At 38.7% G+C, this 13,828-nt stretch overlaps 1 protein-coding gene across 4 annotated transcripts in view; it reads right to left on the reverse strand.

Moving 5' to 3' along the window:
* atp2b4 (ATPase plasma membrane Ca2+ transporting 4) overlaps positions 1 to 13,828 on the reverse strand; it is a 63,799-nt gene that overhangs the window by 30,453 nt on the left and 19,518 nt on the right. For 2 of the 4 annotated variants that reach the window (XM_079483086.1, XM_079483087.1), the window contains exons 2-3: positions 8,752 to 9,226; positions 131 to 328 (exon numbers count right to left, since the gene is read on the reverse strand). In XM_079483086.1, coding sequence (XP_079339212.1) covers positions 131 to 328; positions 8,752 to 8,947 — 394 coding nt within the window. In that variant the 5' untranslated portion in view covers positions 8,948 to 9,226. Of the gene's footprint in view, positions 1 to 130; positions 329 to 8,751; positions 9,227 to 9,627; positions 9,749 to 13,828 lie in introns of those variants that run through there. The other 2 variants (XM_079483088.1, XM_079483089.1) reach the window with 2 other exon arrangements.

Consider the following 13,828-nt stretch of genomic DNA (forward strand, 5'->3'; position numbering starts at 1 on the left):
AGAACAAGTCTGACGGTCTAAAAACAGCATTGTTTTGATGATTGTTTCTTACGTAGCTTGGGTTTAGCGCTAAGAAAGGCTAACAATAACAATGTACAAACAGAATGAAAACTTTAATTCAACTACTCACTGTCACTGCCTTCCCCTTGTGGGTGGTAAAAGGACAGGCCCAGGGAAATAATGGCAGCCACCTCCAGGATAATGAGAGTGACATCCTGGAGGGCTTCCCACACCAACTGAAGAAAGGTCTTGGGCTTCTTAGGGGGAATGAAATTTTGACCGAACACTGTGCGGCGTTTTTCCAAATCAGCAGGGTCACCAGAGAGTCCTATAAAAAAATACAAATAATCATTAAAACATCGATTAGACTGTGAAATCTGCAAGTCTTGATGTGGTACACAGACAAATTCGACCATGAAGAAAAATGAATATAGACGGTTTCATTGGATGCACGCGATGGGACTACAGTTAACTTCCGGTCTGTGTTTGTTTATCGGTCTGGCTACTGTCTAATAATGTGACTATTTTTATTTAAACCGTATGAGACATTGACGTCTAGCGGTTGTGCTTGGTATCGCAGTTCTAAATATAAAATATTTGAGAGGCAAGGTTAGCCAAGTAACTGTTCTTCTAGGTTTCTAATTAATCTACAAATGTGTACCGAAAGTTAAGGGCAGTCCACGAATGCGTGTAGCACCGTAACGTTTGATTATTTTATTGCATTGAAACCATCTATAAATACAAAACAAACTTTTAAGGTATTTAATAAACAAAATGATATGCAAAAAGCTTACCAGAAATAAAACATTCCAAATTTGTTTATACCAAGCCATCTTACACATAAAAGAAGCCCGACATTCAATGTGCCACCATATTCGTGGGTCATTTGCATTTTAGACCAAATTGGTCGCAGATGTATCAATGAAAAGCCATTGAATTTTGCTTTTCAGGTTACACAATACAAAATAGCACACCCTGCTTGAATAATAGCACACCCTGCTTCTTTAAATATCAGAACAATTAAACATGCCTGGGTGGAACCCATAAACCTATAATTTTGAGTGCACACACAACGAACACGTATTTCAGGTGGATTATCATTGATATGCGTGTAAAGGTTTATAGGAACAGTGCAACAATCAGTGTTGAGTGCAGGAGTGCTTGCAGCCGACAAGCCCAGAATATTGAATATGGGTTTTAGACTTTAGGTTTAATCAACCAGAAACCAGTACATAAGGCTTGGGAGGGTTTATGCCAGTCATCCTCAATTAGTGGACCGGATCCAGACCGGACCGCGATCACAAGCGCTCTCAGGAACATTTATCTAATTGCTCTTTTGCCACTATACACTCTAATATCTTTATCTAGCGCCAAATGATGAATGTTTGGGGCTAGATAAAGCAGCAAACACGCGAGTATAATAACAACAGTAGTACAGACAATATTAAAGCATTTGTATCTGTCAGTCTGTTTACTGTTTGCTATACGTCTCCAACCTTTCAACCAGATTTGTTATATTTTATGAACCATCAAATATATTTATAGATCTAGCATTAGCATTATTGATCAGCATGTAAACATTTGTGACTGTTAAAACTCAGGCTAAAGTCTCATAATCTAATTGATTATTATAACAAGCATCAAAGATTAATTTCAAGCATTAACTTCACTAAGATTTTGGCATTATCTAGTCAAAATTGAATTTTTTTTTTTCAGAGAATAATCTTTAGGATGATTTTATGAAGGACACATTTTGTAACGCAAGGGTATGGGTTCGATTCCAGGGGATTGCAGATACCTAGGTTTTGGATAGAAGCGTCTGCCAAATATCTAAAATGTCAAATTGAATGTTGTAATGAACAACGTTTTAGTTGGGAAATTATTTAAGCTTGAAGTTGTTCTCATATGAATGGCATGAAAAGGCTTATTTAGTAAGTAACTTTGTTTTTGTTCATATTGAGCATTTTAATTGTTACAGTACATTTGCTGTTTGCATGTTGTCAGTAGTTTTTTTATTTGCAAATATTCATTATCAGACTTCTATTAAGAGGGCACACCCCTACAGCCACAGAGCCTTCAATGCATACATACTGTGGATATCAAAATATAAAATAAATGGCCTGATAAAAGATCATATCTCTTATACAGTATATACAGTAAATCCAACTGGGCTAAATTGATTCAATATATTTAATTTTTAATAAACATTGTCTAGACCTCGGTTTGGAGTATATAAAATATAAAGACCGGACCTCTTGCAACCCCTGGTTTAGGCGCTGTTCAGTTACCTACTTTCTTCAAAATATCTCCTTTTGTGTTCTGCTGAAAAAGAATGTCATACAGTTTTTAAATGACAAGGCGGCGAGTAAATGATGAAAGAATCTTCATTTTGGGGTGAACCCTCGCTTTAAAGGTTTATTTTTCCTGCCAAGAAAGCCCTTGTAAACAATCAATCCTCAATCACAAACTGAAAGACCAATCAGATAAAGTGCTTCGTGCAAATAGCAGGCCTTAGAGAAGAACTGCCAGTATTGCTAAATAAACTATTATGCAATAAAAGAATCGGTATGTGTGCATTCCTCAATAGACCCAGACTGAGTCAACTGACCAGCACGTTCATGATTGACATTACTACAGGGCTCTCCACGGGTATGCAGCTGAGATTTTAGATAGGGATGTTCGCTACAACAAATTAACAGTGCTTGGCGATCACATTTTTTAAGCGTTTTTTTGGGATACACATTGTGGTGAGCAGGGAGGGACGAGAGCCGTAAGGGATAGGCGCGAGGAGCTCCGGAAGCATAAGAGAGGAGCGACAACAGGGAAGTGCGAGAGAGGACCATTCCTGGACATTATGTTGCGTTTTATTATGTTTGTATGGCATTTTAAGTTTGTTTTATTGTTTGTTTATTTCATTGAAGATCGTTTTATGTTCGCCGGTTCCCGCCTCCTTCCTTCCGCCACATTCTCATCTCAGTTTTATGGAGTGTGCTCAAGATGCATTCACCGCATTTACAACTCATTCTGCCAGCAAACAACCTCAATCCGTCTTTCCTACGGTTTAAATATTAAAATATAAATATTTATCATTAAGTAATGGTTAACATAACCGTATATAGCTTTAGACCATTATCTATGTTTTCGTTCCAGAGGGTAGAGCTGTTAATGACACACCTAAAGCTGTCAACAGATATCTGAAGGAGTCTCACACTCGCTAACATTACCTAGGCAAGGCACACTGTAGACTGTGTGGCGTCCTTTATCAAATTTATGAAAATGAAGTTAAGCGCAAACTCTGCCATACAAAGATTGCATATAGGTCAACCAGTAGGATGCACATACATTGTTAGGGCGAAGCATCCATAGGTCAGCGGCAAACGGCTAGTTTCATGATAAGATCAACCAAGTTAAATGCTAGACGGGCAGAGCAAATCGCAGCCCTCATCACAAAGATGATCGCTAAAGAAATGCTTCCGATCAGATGATACTGTAAGTGCAAACATTCAGGCTGTTCGTAATATGTTTCGTCATGTGGTTATGTTTATTATATTAATGTTTCAGCATATTAATATAATCCTAAAATTATATTAATAAGCATCCTAAAATTACTATATTGCTTAAGATAGCTTATGCCACAATGAATTAAACAGTTCGTCATCACAAAGATGGAAAGCATGAATGGACTATCTCCCTGTTTATGTGTGTTTAGCATATACATGCATGCGTGCAGCCTGTATACGTTCATGTGGTGGAGGGGTGTCTTTGAAGAAATCCCAGCGAATATCAAAAATTATTTTTGCTTTAAATTCTCATTCATAGTTTAAGAGATTCAGAAGTGGATATCCCTGGACGTTTGCTTCATCATTCCCCTGTGTGTGATCATTCTACAGTATTTGAATTGGGGTTTTATTTAGTGATAGGAATGCAACTCATTTGAATAAATGTAAAATTCGACTCTATCAGTGCAGAAATTGCATTAGATGCATTAGGTGTAATAGACTGCCTGGGCCAAAACATGACTGTTTAGCCCAAACATCACAGGGTAGTGTTCAGTAACCAAGCAGCCCCTCTGTTTGTCCTCTACTTTAAACAAGCTGAAGGTCAGAATTGATTTTCCAGAGATTGCACCTCTCTTTATTTCTCTTCATCTATTTATCTCTCGCTGCGGTCCATTCCAGGCTGGCCTGTGAGTGATTTGTATATGTGTCGACATTTACGACATTGAGAATTAGGACGATGCATCCCGGCCCTCCCAGAGGAATATCAAGTCGAAATGGAAACATTTCAAAAACATTCCTTATCCTCCTATGTTCTTCATTTTGTATAAATGTTGTTTTTAATAGCTTATTTCTCACTATTGACTCTCTATCCACTATTTATATAGATGCCCTCTTGTTCAGTAAAAGGACGGCACCAGATACATTCCCACAAAATATCTGACTCACAAAATGACCACTTGAACATTTTTAGGGGAACGGCACCCGGCCCTGTCAAAAACAATGGTTTCAATTTGGAAGAGAGGAGATGGCCATGCAAATGTGGTAAACAACAGGCCTGTCTGACCAGAGGAGAGCTCCGGTCTAGAAAGCACAGGGAAGCCGAAAAAAAACAATCCATCTTATTGCATCTCCATTCAGAAAATCACCAAGCAGAGAGAGCAAAATATATTTTGCTAAAAGAAGCTGACTGCCTCCAGACTGCAGTCACATCTATGGCTGGGAGAGTGTTGCCGGGGGGCTGGTGTCAGGGAGATGGAAGCGGAGGCTTTGAAAGTGGATGGTGTGAGGTGATGGTTGTGTAAGGGGAATGGAGAAGATCATTAATAGGGCTAAACTGACAGCAGGCTGCATTCCAACTCTGTACACAAGTGGCTTCACAAGAAAGTCGAGACAAAAAAATATATAATAACTGATTAACTTGACTTGCAGGTGATGGATAATTATTTACAAATATTGACAAAAAAGCATATACAAATAGCATAAAGTAGGATTAATGAGATATACATGGTGCTTTTTGGCCTGCTTAATATCTGTGGTCGATGCGAATGGTCACTGTCTGCATTCCACAGACAAAAACAACAGCATTTGGGTTTCGTCACAATAAATGAGGGTAGAAATCATAACCAAAGTTTCATTTATCACAGTTTCTTTAAAACTGTTGATTCCGCCTTAAAAATCGAGCATTTAGTTTTCTTCGCTTGGGAGATGGGAGGTGAGCGAGGAATTCACAACACATGGACAGCAAAAGGGTTGGGGCTAAATGGAGCATAGTTAGCCACAACCCTTACAGCTACACAAACTCTCTCTTTCTTTCTTTATGAACAGCACACCCATCATTCCCGCACATCACTCCACCTGATTTCTCTCTGACGTGTGTCATTCCCTCAAAGGGCATTTGTTTGTAAAAATAAGGTGTCATTTCCTTAAACACTAAATCAATAGACCTAAGCAGAACTTGAAGGACTGAATCGCAGAGCAGCTGCTGATTCACATTTCATTGACAATCATATCATTTTACACAAAATCCTCAGTAATTTCTGCACTGATATTGGAAAGAAAGAAATCCCTGACATTTGCTTAAATCTGGTCAGATGTATTCCCATGATAGTTAAATGCATAATGAAGTTAACACACACAAGGGGTGAAAAAAAACTTTTACGTTTGACTTTTTCAGCATATTATTGCGCGAGTTTTACCTCAAAGTGCAGCTGGTGAGACTGGTTATTTCTCTGTGCAACCAAACTGCTTTAATTTGAGATCCATTTGTTACTCAAATCAAATCCTGCGCTTTTCCCACATGACATCGCAAAGCATTTAAATGTAAAACAAACCGTTTAAGGTTTTACGTATGACATGGTTTGTATGATATATAATAGATAAATAAATCCCTATTAAAAAGTAGTTTAAAAATGTAACATTCACTTTTATGATAACGGCACTTAAAGTGGACTCTATAAAAAGCTAAATAAATAGTTTATTATGAATGCAGCTAATTTCATTTTACACTAATGTGTATAAACTACTGTGAATACAATTTACTCTATACTTGGAGCACATAGTAAGCTCCGCTGTTAGAGGAAAGCCTACTTTACAATCTAACTTTGTCAGGTACAGGAAGTGTTCATCTTGAGGTCAGGAATGTCAGGATTTCCACTCTACAGTACACATTGATCCTACAGTGGGAAGACTTCTAGAAGAATTCAGGGAGGTGTCCTCGTAATAAAAGTACTAGTTGTTAATGAAAGACTGGTCTCCAATAAGCTCGGACGAAAAATAACAGTATATCGAAATATTGGCATTATTTGACCATCAGTAAATCTATGCAGTCAAACCTGTAATTGGACTTACTTAACAGTGGGTTATGATTCACTTTTGCTGCAAATGGCAACTCACAACAGAGTGCATTTAAATTACACTTTTACCAACTATACTTTTCTCCACAAACATATATAAATGACATCAAGATACATTTCAAATGGGAATGGGCATACATTTATAGATCTTTAAAAATCCACACAAAGGTTTTAATCTGCATGTAATGTCTAAGTAATGTTCAGATACTACTAATTGTCAATGACTAGACACTTTCAAAAGGCCTTTTAATGTTTAAAAGAAACTTAATTTATCATTCATCACTAATACAATCTTTCTGAAGGCTAAAATCCGTAGGTCTGTTATTTTTAGGTCTCGGTATGACTGGAGCTAGTCTCCGTTACCAGGAACCTTTGTTTAGTTTGTGGTTTGTTCGAGAAATCGAATTTTAGCCATTTATCCATATAAGCAAGGACGACCCCTACCCCCAGGCTCAAATCAACCCCCCCCAAAAAAAACGTGCACGAACGACGCCCACAGCAAGTAATGGGTGTGAACTCAGCTTTTATTGATTTACCATAGAATTTGAGGAGTGGTTGAGACAAGTAAAGTCTAAAAGCCAAGATAACACATTGATATTTTTGGACTTTAAATCATGGCATTTGTGTTGAAGATAGAGGCGACAGCATATATACTAACTGTCAACAGGACAAATAAAATCTATTGAGCCGATAACTGGGATGGACTATTGCCTTTAATCTGTGTCATGCTGTAATGCAAACAGGAGAGGCTTGAATTTCAAAGAAAAATATTACAGCAGACAAGTGATGATACATTTTTCTTCACAAGCCAAGTATGCAACAAGAGCAGGTCCAATGCCAAGCCAATACGCCTCTACTGACAATTTTAATAATTTTTGTTCTGTAACAAATGGACAGATGCAGAAGAATAGATTGCTCATTACTTGTGCCCTAGACTAAACTTGTTTCTGACACTATAGGATTGTAAAATAATGTAAAAAAATGTTAACATCTCCATGGCACCTAAACTGAATAGCAAAATCTTTTTACTTTGTTTTTGGCTTTTCCACCCACTCCTGCATTTAATGGTAAAAGAGAAAACCTCATTTATGCTCCCTTCAATAAAATGAGTCATTTCTTGCGTGGCGAAGTCGGCACAGCTGTCCCTTCATTACTAAATGGAACCGAGCGATGATCTAAAATGTAATTAAGGACATGGTGTGGAGCAAATTTCAATGCTAGAATGATCCAACTGAGTCCATATGCCAAAGGGGAAGATGACAGGCCTGCACATGTTTGCTTTGCGTGCTCACACTGTTCTTAGGGAGCAAAGACCAATTTCACCTTGAACTGACTAAGGTCAAATAATCTTGATGCCGTGAAAAGCTAATTTATAATGAAATAGTGCTGAAGGTGAATCGTTTAAAAAAATAAATGGGTTATTCAACAGGAGCTTGTAAATATTTTTAAAGGTCAGGCTAAGAGTTGAACGATCCTGTTGATAAGTGTGGTCAACCTCAGTGCAGTAAATGTTTGCCGTCAAATCAAGATAACCGTGCAAGGTTTCACAATAAACAAACTCCTGTGCCAGAGACTGACCTATGACAACCCGAAAGCTAAATTATCTTGTCATTTCCAGCATCACTTCACACGTTGAAATAACTGATTGTGCTCAATTTCAGAATATTTTTCTGGTTTCAACTATTAGTCCTTATATTAGCCATTATTAAGGTCATAAAAGCATTACATTTTCTGAGCCCATTCAACCTTAGATAGTAATGTCTTGCACAGTTGAATAACTGAGGTTTTACATATTTTTTCATTGAACTGAACAATAAATTCTTCATTGACATTTATGAAGAATGTGCACTCAAAATCTCTTCCTGCACTGAAAGATATGATTACCAAACCTTTCTGCAATTTGACATTTTCCGAACAACATTCTGTTTGATTTATAAGCCATTTTCCTTAATTGGACCAAAAATGTCCCCGACAAGGTCAACAATGACTGGCATTGCTATCTTTTTGGGGATACTGAAGATGCTAAAATAGAACTATATATAAAATATAAGTTATGAGAATGTTTAATTCCATGATAGTTACATCTGTAAATTAATTAACTATTATTCTGAAATAATAAAATATTAACTTTTGAACATTAGTTTAGGCCCTATATAAACAAGTAATCAATTACGGATAACAAATGCAGAATACTTTTCTTTTTTTGGCACTACATAAAACAGTTGCTTAAATTAGGAAATGGGAACACTGTTTATTTATCAAGAGGTGTAAACTAAATCCAATCACCAAAACGTGTTTTTTTTCTGAGTGACAGACTGTGTCCCAAGACTCTCTACTTGAACAAAGAACAATGTCCCAAGTTCATACATGTGCGGGTACAGGTTTTCAATTAGTCTTACCGTCGTTTGCCATTGTCTTAAGCCTGCGGCAGATCCCCTGCACATCTCCATAGGATTCAGCTATCTTGGCGACCGCCTCACCGCTGCGGAGTTCCATCAACTGGCGGAGCTGCATTGTCGTGCAGCCAAACTCCCCATCGGGGTCGACCTCAACAACAGAGTTCCCCTGCGGGTGGTCCGCGGTGTTGTTGGCCATTTTGACTCGTTGAGTTTCAGTCACACCTCAGATCGTGAGACTTCTGATCTGTCAGCTTGTAAACGCAAGACTGGAACGCTTCAGGTAGTAGACAAACTTTTCCCAATTTTAACGGGCCTTGCTGTGTGTGCAACGGGATGTAGAGCAGAATTGTCTCTTCGTGTAGAGAGCGAACATGCATCAGAGGAAGTGTTTTTGAAGATGATGATTCTGGTCATACATGTTACAGCAGCAGCGGAGCAGCAAGGGGATGTAGACTCAAGACGCACCACAGAGAAACTGGAATAAAGAAGAAAAGACATTTTTCGCAGCTAAAGGTTGAACATTAAAAAAAATAACAATGGTGGAGGAGCATGGAATGATGACAGTTGTCATCTTGGAAATCAACTAAAAATCATGTTAATAGATTGCAATGAAGGTTATTAAAATATTACTAATTAACAGTTCAGCATTATATAAATGATAGCCATATTGTCACAAAAATAGACAGAATTCGTCTCTTCAACTAATTTAAATAGCAGGATAAGATTAAACAAAAAATAATCTTTATACACCTCTGAAGACATAGTTATGTATATAAAATTGGATTTCTGCCAGTGGATCTCACAAATAATTACACACTGGACCTTGAAACAGTCACACGTACAGACACGCAGCAAATGAAAAACTCCATTTCATACCCAGACACTGTTCATTTCAGTCATGAAACTCCTCAATAATCGAAGCGAAATACATAGTTTAGGAGGAAAATTGACGTGTTTACCATTTTGCAGGCAGTCTCTAAGCCCACAGAAGGCTTGTGAGAGGAAAGAGAGAGAGAGAGAGAGAGAGAGAGAGAGAGAGTGTTGTTTCAGAATCAGAAAAAAAAACGCTCATACGGGAGAGATTAGGGGTCTATGTTAATGTGAGATAGGAGAGCTTCCAACTCCATTGGGTGTTTTTATGTACAAAAAATACAAAAAAATGTAGGTCACTCTTTGATGTGTGCCTGCAGTTATCCAAGCTATAATTTTGGATGGGGACTCGCGAATAAACATTAATAATGTTTTTATCCCACATATATTAATTGATAGCAGCCAAGAGAAGTTATCCACTGGATGCTGAAAAGCCCCGAGGTGGGTTTCACCCAGAATGGATTACTGTCCACTCCCTATAGTGTTTTCAGCTCTAGTGTGGGTCAAGCTTCGGCCACTGTACAATGAATTATCTTATCCTCTCTTGCACAGCCCAGGGTGAGTGACCTGATTCTTTAATCCCGCCTTGAATTTAAACTGAATGAACGAATGCTAATCTGCCGATATCAATGACTTCTTGAGTTTTCAAAATGATAACAACCTAGCAGCTGAAGGTCTGTCAAACTTGAATTTACAAACATTTTCATTGGTCAGTGTATTCCCGTTCATTTACTGTATGAATGTACCAGTCGATTATTGTATTGAGTTTACTTCTAACATCACTACTAGTGTAACAATGTCTGTAAATGTTGAAATTTGTAAATGCAACAAGAACAAGTTCTACAGTGTTTCCAAACAAATGTCATCCATTGCCCAAAGCATTGAAAGAGGCCATTACCAAGCCTTCAGATTAGCAGAGCATATAAAATGTTTGAGCACTTCTGCTGAGACAAAAACACAAAACAATCTAAGCTCAGGGCATGTTAAAAAGAAGTGTCCGATTTGATCTGTGAAAAATGTATCTTCAGTTTTATATTTTCTGTGGAATGTGTGCGGAACCTCACCATGCACAATCTGCCATCATGATGTTAAGTGGTTGCCAGTGTTTTGTAACCTAGTTGCTAAGTATTCCTTGTTATTCAGAGTGTTGTCAAGTAACGTCACATGTAGTTTCTGTCAACACTGTGAATAACAGGTCAGAAGTACAATGTGCCATGTCATTACTATGACCCCAGGTGTAAAAATATTTTTTTTTCTAAGCAAAAACAATGCAAACATTCCCGAAACGTTTTATCCTTTGGCATGTGTCAACCAGGCAATGACGGCAGACCGGTATGGCAGTTCAAAAACCGCACTTCAATGTAAATTGTTCCACCCATCACTGCCTCTGTAACCATGTTAAGATACAAAAATATCTTCACGCTACGTCTTTTTATAGTGAAACACAGACAAATAATAAAATGGCAACTTTGCTTACTATTTTACAACACAAGTGGGTGGTCAAACGATCCATGATCTCAGAGAAATACCACAAGATGATAACTCATTTGCCAAGAGCATACCCGAAGCAGACCCTCTGTGTGAAGGCCTGACAGTCACACTGATTGACGCCTAAAAATGGAGCAATTTATCACACAGTCTCAACAGGGCATTTAACAAATCATTTTAAATGCTATGAGCTTTCATTCAATGCATTTAGGGAATGAGCTCAGCCCAAAGAGCTATTTGCATTTATCAAAATGAAACACAAACGGTTGTAGGCTGGTTTAACAAGTGCAACAGGCCAGGCACATAAACCACCACTCACTTATGCTCAGGTGCAGTGAATGTGCAACCAAAGAGCCTATTTAAACTAAAATGCACTTTTATTAGGTCCAAAGGTTGTTAGCCGTCACAATAGAGTTAACAGTTTAATAATGTAGGAAAAAAGAAGCTGGTCCATAGATGGACAATGGATGCATTTTGGTCTTTATACACCTGAAGACACAAGTTACGTATATTATATTGCAATTCTGTCAATTCGTATATTATATTGCAAGCTCACTTGCATTTCAAATCAAAGCGTTCATAATGTAGCAACACATTGTCGAGAGAGGTCAAAAAGAATATAGCCGCTCTAAAATGTAGATGTACTGTATTGTGATTTTATCCGAAGATGTTGCGTTTATAAATCAGGATTTTAGCAGCAGTTAAAGTGAATGCTGGTGGCATTCAGTTGTAAAATACAGTGTAAGGTGACAGATCAGAGAGTAGAAGAAAAACAGGAATAAAGTGCTAGCACTAACTCGATGCAAACATGACACGATGATGTCACAAATATACTAATTAGTTTGGGATGTCACCAAGTCTGTCAAAATCCCGTGGGAAACACAGGTGACATCACATACAGTTAGTAACATAACAGAGTATAAAGCAGAAGGGTTTTCTGGATAAATAATAAAGTACAATGGCCTAGTGAACCGTGCTGTGATTCAAGATTTTCCAATGTATTTGCTATAAAAAGTCACAGCCTACAGAATCTTAGAACAGACACAGATTTGAAAAGCTTAAAAGAAAATGCAGCGATGATGATAGTCCACATTATTGGTTCTTAATCCTCGTCCTAGGACCCACAGCTCTGCACATTTCGTAAGTCTTCCGTATTTAAAAACCTCATTCAAGACCTGCTCATTAGAAGAAGGCTTCATAGACTGAACTTGGTGTGTCAGACAAAACGTGCACTGCTCTGGGTCCCAAATTCTAAAAATCTGTGTGCGAAGAGTGACAGCGTACAGGGAGCAGAGGGTGCGCTAAGCAGTGTTCACTCCATATTCCAATGTGAGAGTAAGAATTGTGAGACACTGGGAGGATTAAAGCCCAAGCTGTATTACGGAATTATAGCTGAAAGTGTGGGTTGAGCACAGGATGGAGGAGACCAAACACCGGGGGAGTGGAAAAGTGGGCGGAGCATCCGGGTAAATGGAAGATGTGAAGCAAGCGAGGGAGGAAATAAGAAAGAGGCACTGCTGTAGGATTAAAGCATATGAGCAATCGCTGGTACGTAGCAGATGTAGATCATGGCCACATCTGTTTCCCTCCACTGTCCTAAAGCAGTTGTGCCAGCACAGGCCTTGAGGCCGATATCCGCCTCCACTCTACTAGGGCTCTGCAGCAGCACAGACCCTTTGCTGTCTCTGCTTTTTTTCTTTGGTCTCTCTCTCCACCCTCTCACTCGGGCTCTCTCGCTTTCTTTATTAGGGTGACTCATCAGTCTACATTGCATCTCAAAAGTTTCAGACTAAAACACACAAGTTAGCAAGGGGAAAACCATCTCACCTGCCTGCAGACGAGGCAGCTCAGTCTATCAGTGTCTAAAAATGACAATACTCCCATTATATACTTTCGTTGACATGTCGAGTTTAGTCTGTCAGCCATTACCAAAAAAATGTAATTGCTGCCTTTGTTATTGCGTGGTAGTTTCATTTATTTTTAATCAAGGAGGCGGATGAAATTAGGCAACGAAACTATCAAAATGCATGTGGCAGAGAGCTGTGTGGCGGATTTTTTAAAATGTCTTCCCCTCTGCAGGGCAATACAATGAACCGAAGCTGGCAAGTCCAGCATCAAAGCAAGAGGGGAGACTCAAACAGTCTGATGTACTCCCAATAATTAAAGGAGGAGCACCGGATGGAGACAGCTATTAAATTACCCCGACATGACAGGTCTTTCTTTGTCCAATGAAGTTTAGGACAGGTGAGGCAGTGGGGAATCCATAAGGAGCAGCTTACACAAAGCATATTAAAGCCCAAACTATATTTTTTGTGCATCAGCTTCTTTTAAAATATAGAAAACTCTATACATCAGAAACATGCCTTGCAGACCTCACAGGCAACCACTAGCTCCCTGGGGAGAGTGAGACAAATAGTGCACAAACAAACAAACTACACTGCCACCCTGGCAACTTGTGAACTCTCATTTCTTTAATGTTAGGAAAACAACACATGCCCGGCAGCGAGTGTATTTAATACTGTAATATTTAACCCTTTAATGAGTGTCTTACTGAGCGATGACCAGTCTTGGCACCTAATCGGTGACTGTCTCCTCCTTCCCCTGACCCCAACTACGACTCCATGTTGCAGAACAGACAGCCCATTCATCTTTGCAACACCATGTGTTTCCATCCCCCAGCACCTATGTTTCAGCTTTTCATTCATCAACTGCCCTGGGT

The sequence above is a fragment of the Barbatula barbatula genome (assembly GCF_947034865.1).
Source record: "Barbatula barbatula genome assembly, chromosome: 20".
Classification (NCBI taxonomy): Eukaryota; Metazoa; Chordata; class Actinopteri; order Cypriniformes; family Nemacheilidae; genus Barbatula; species Barbatula barbatula.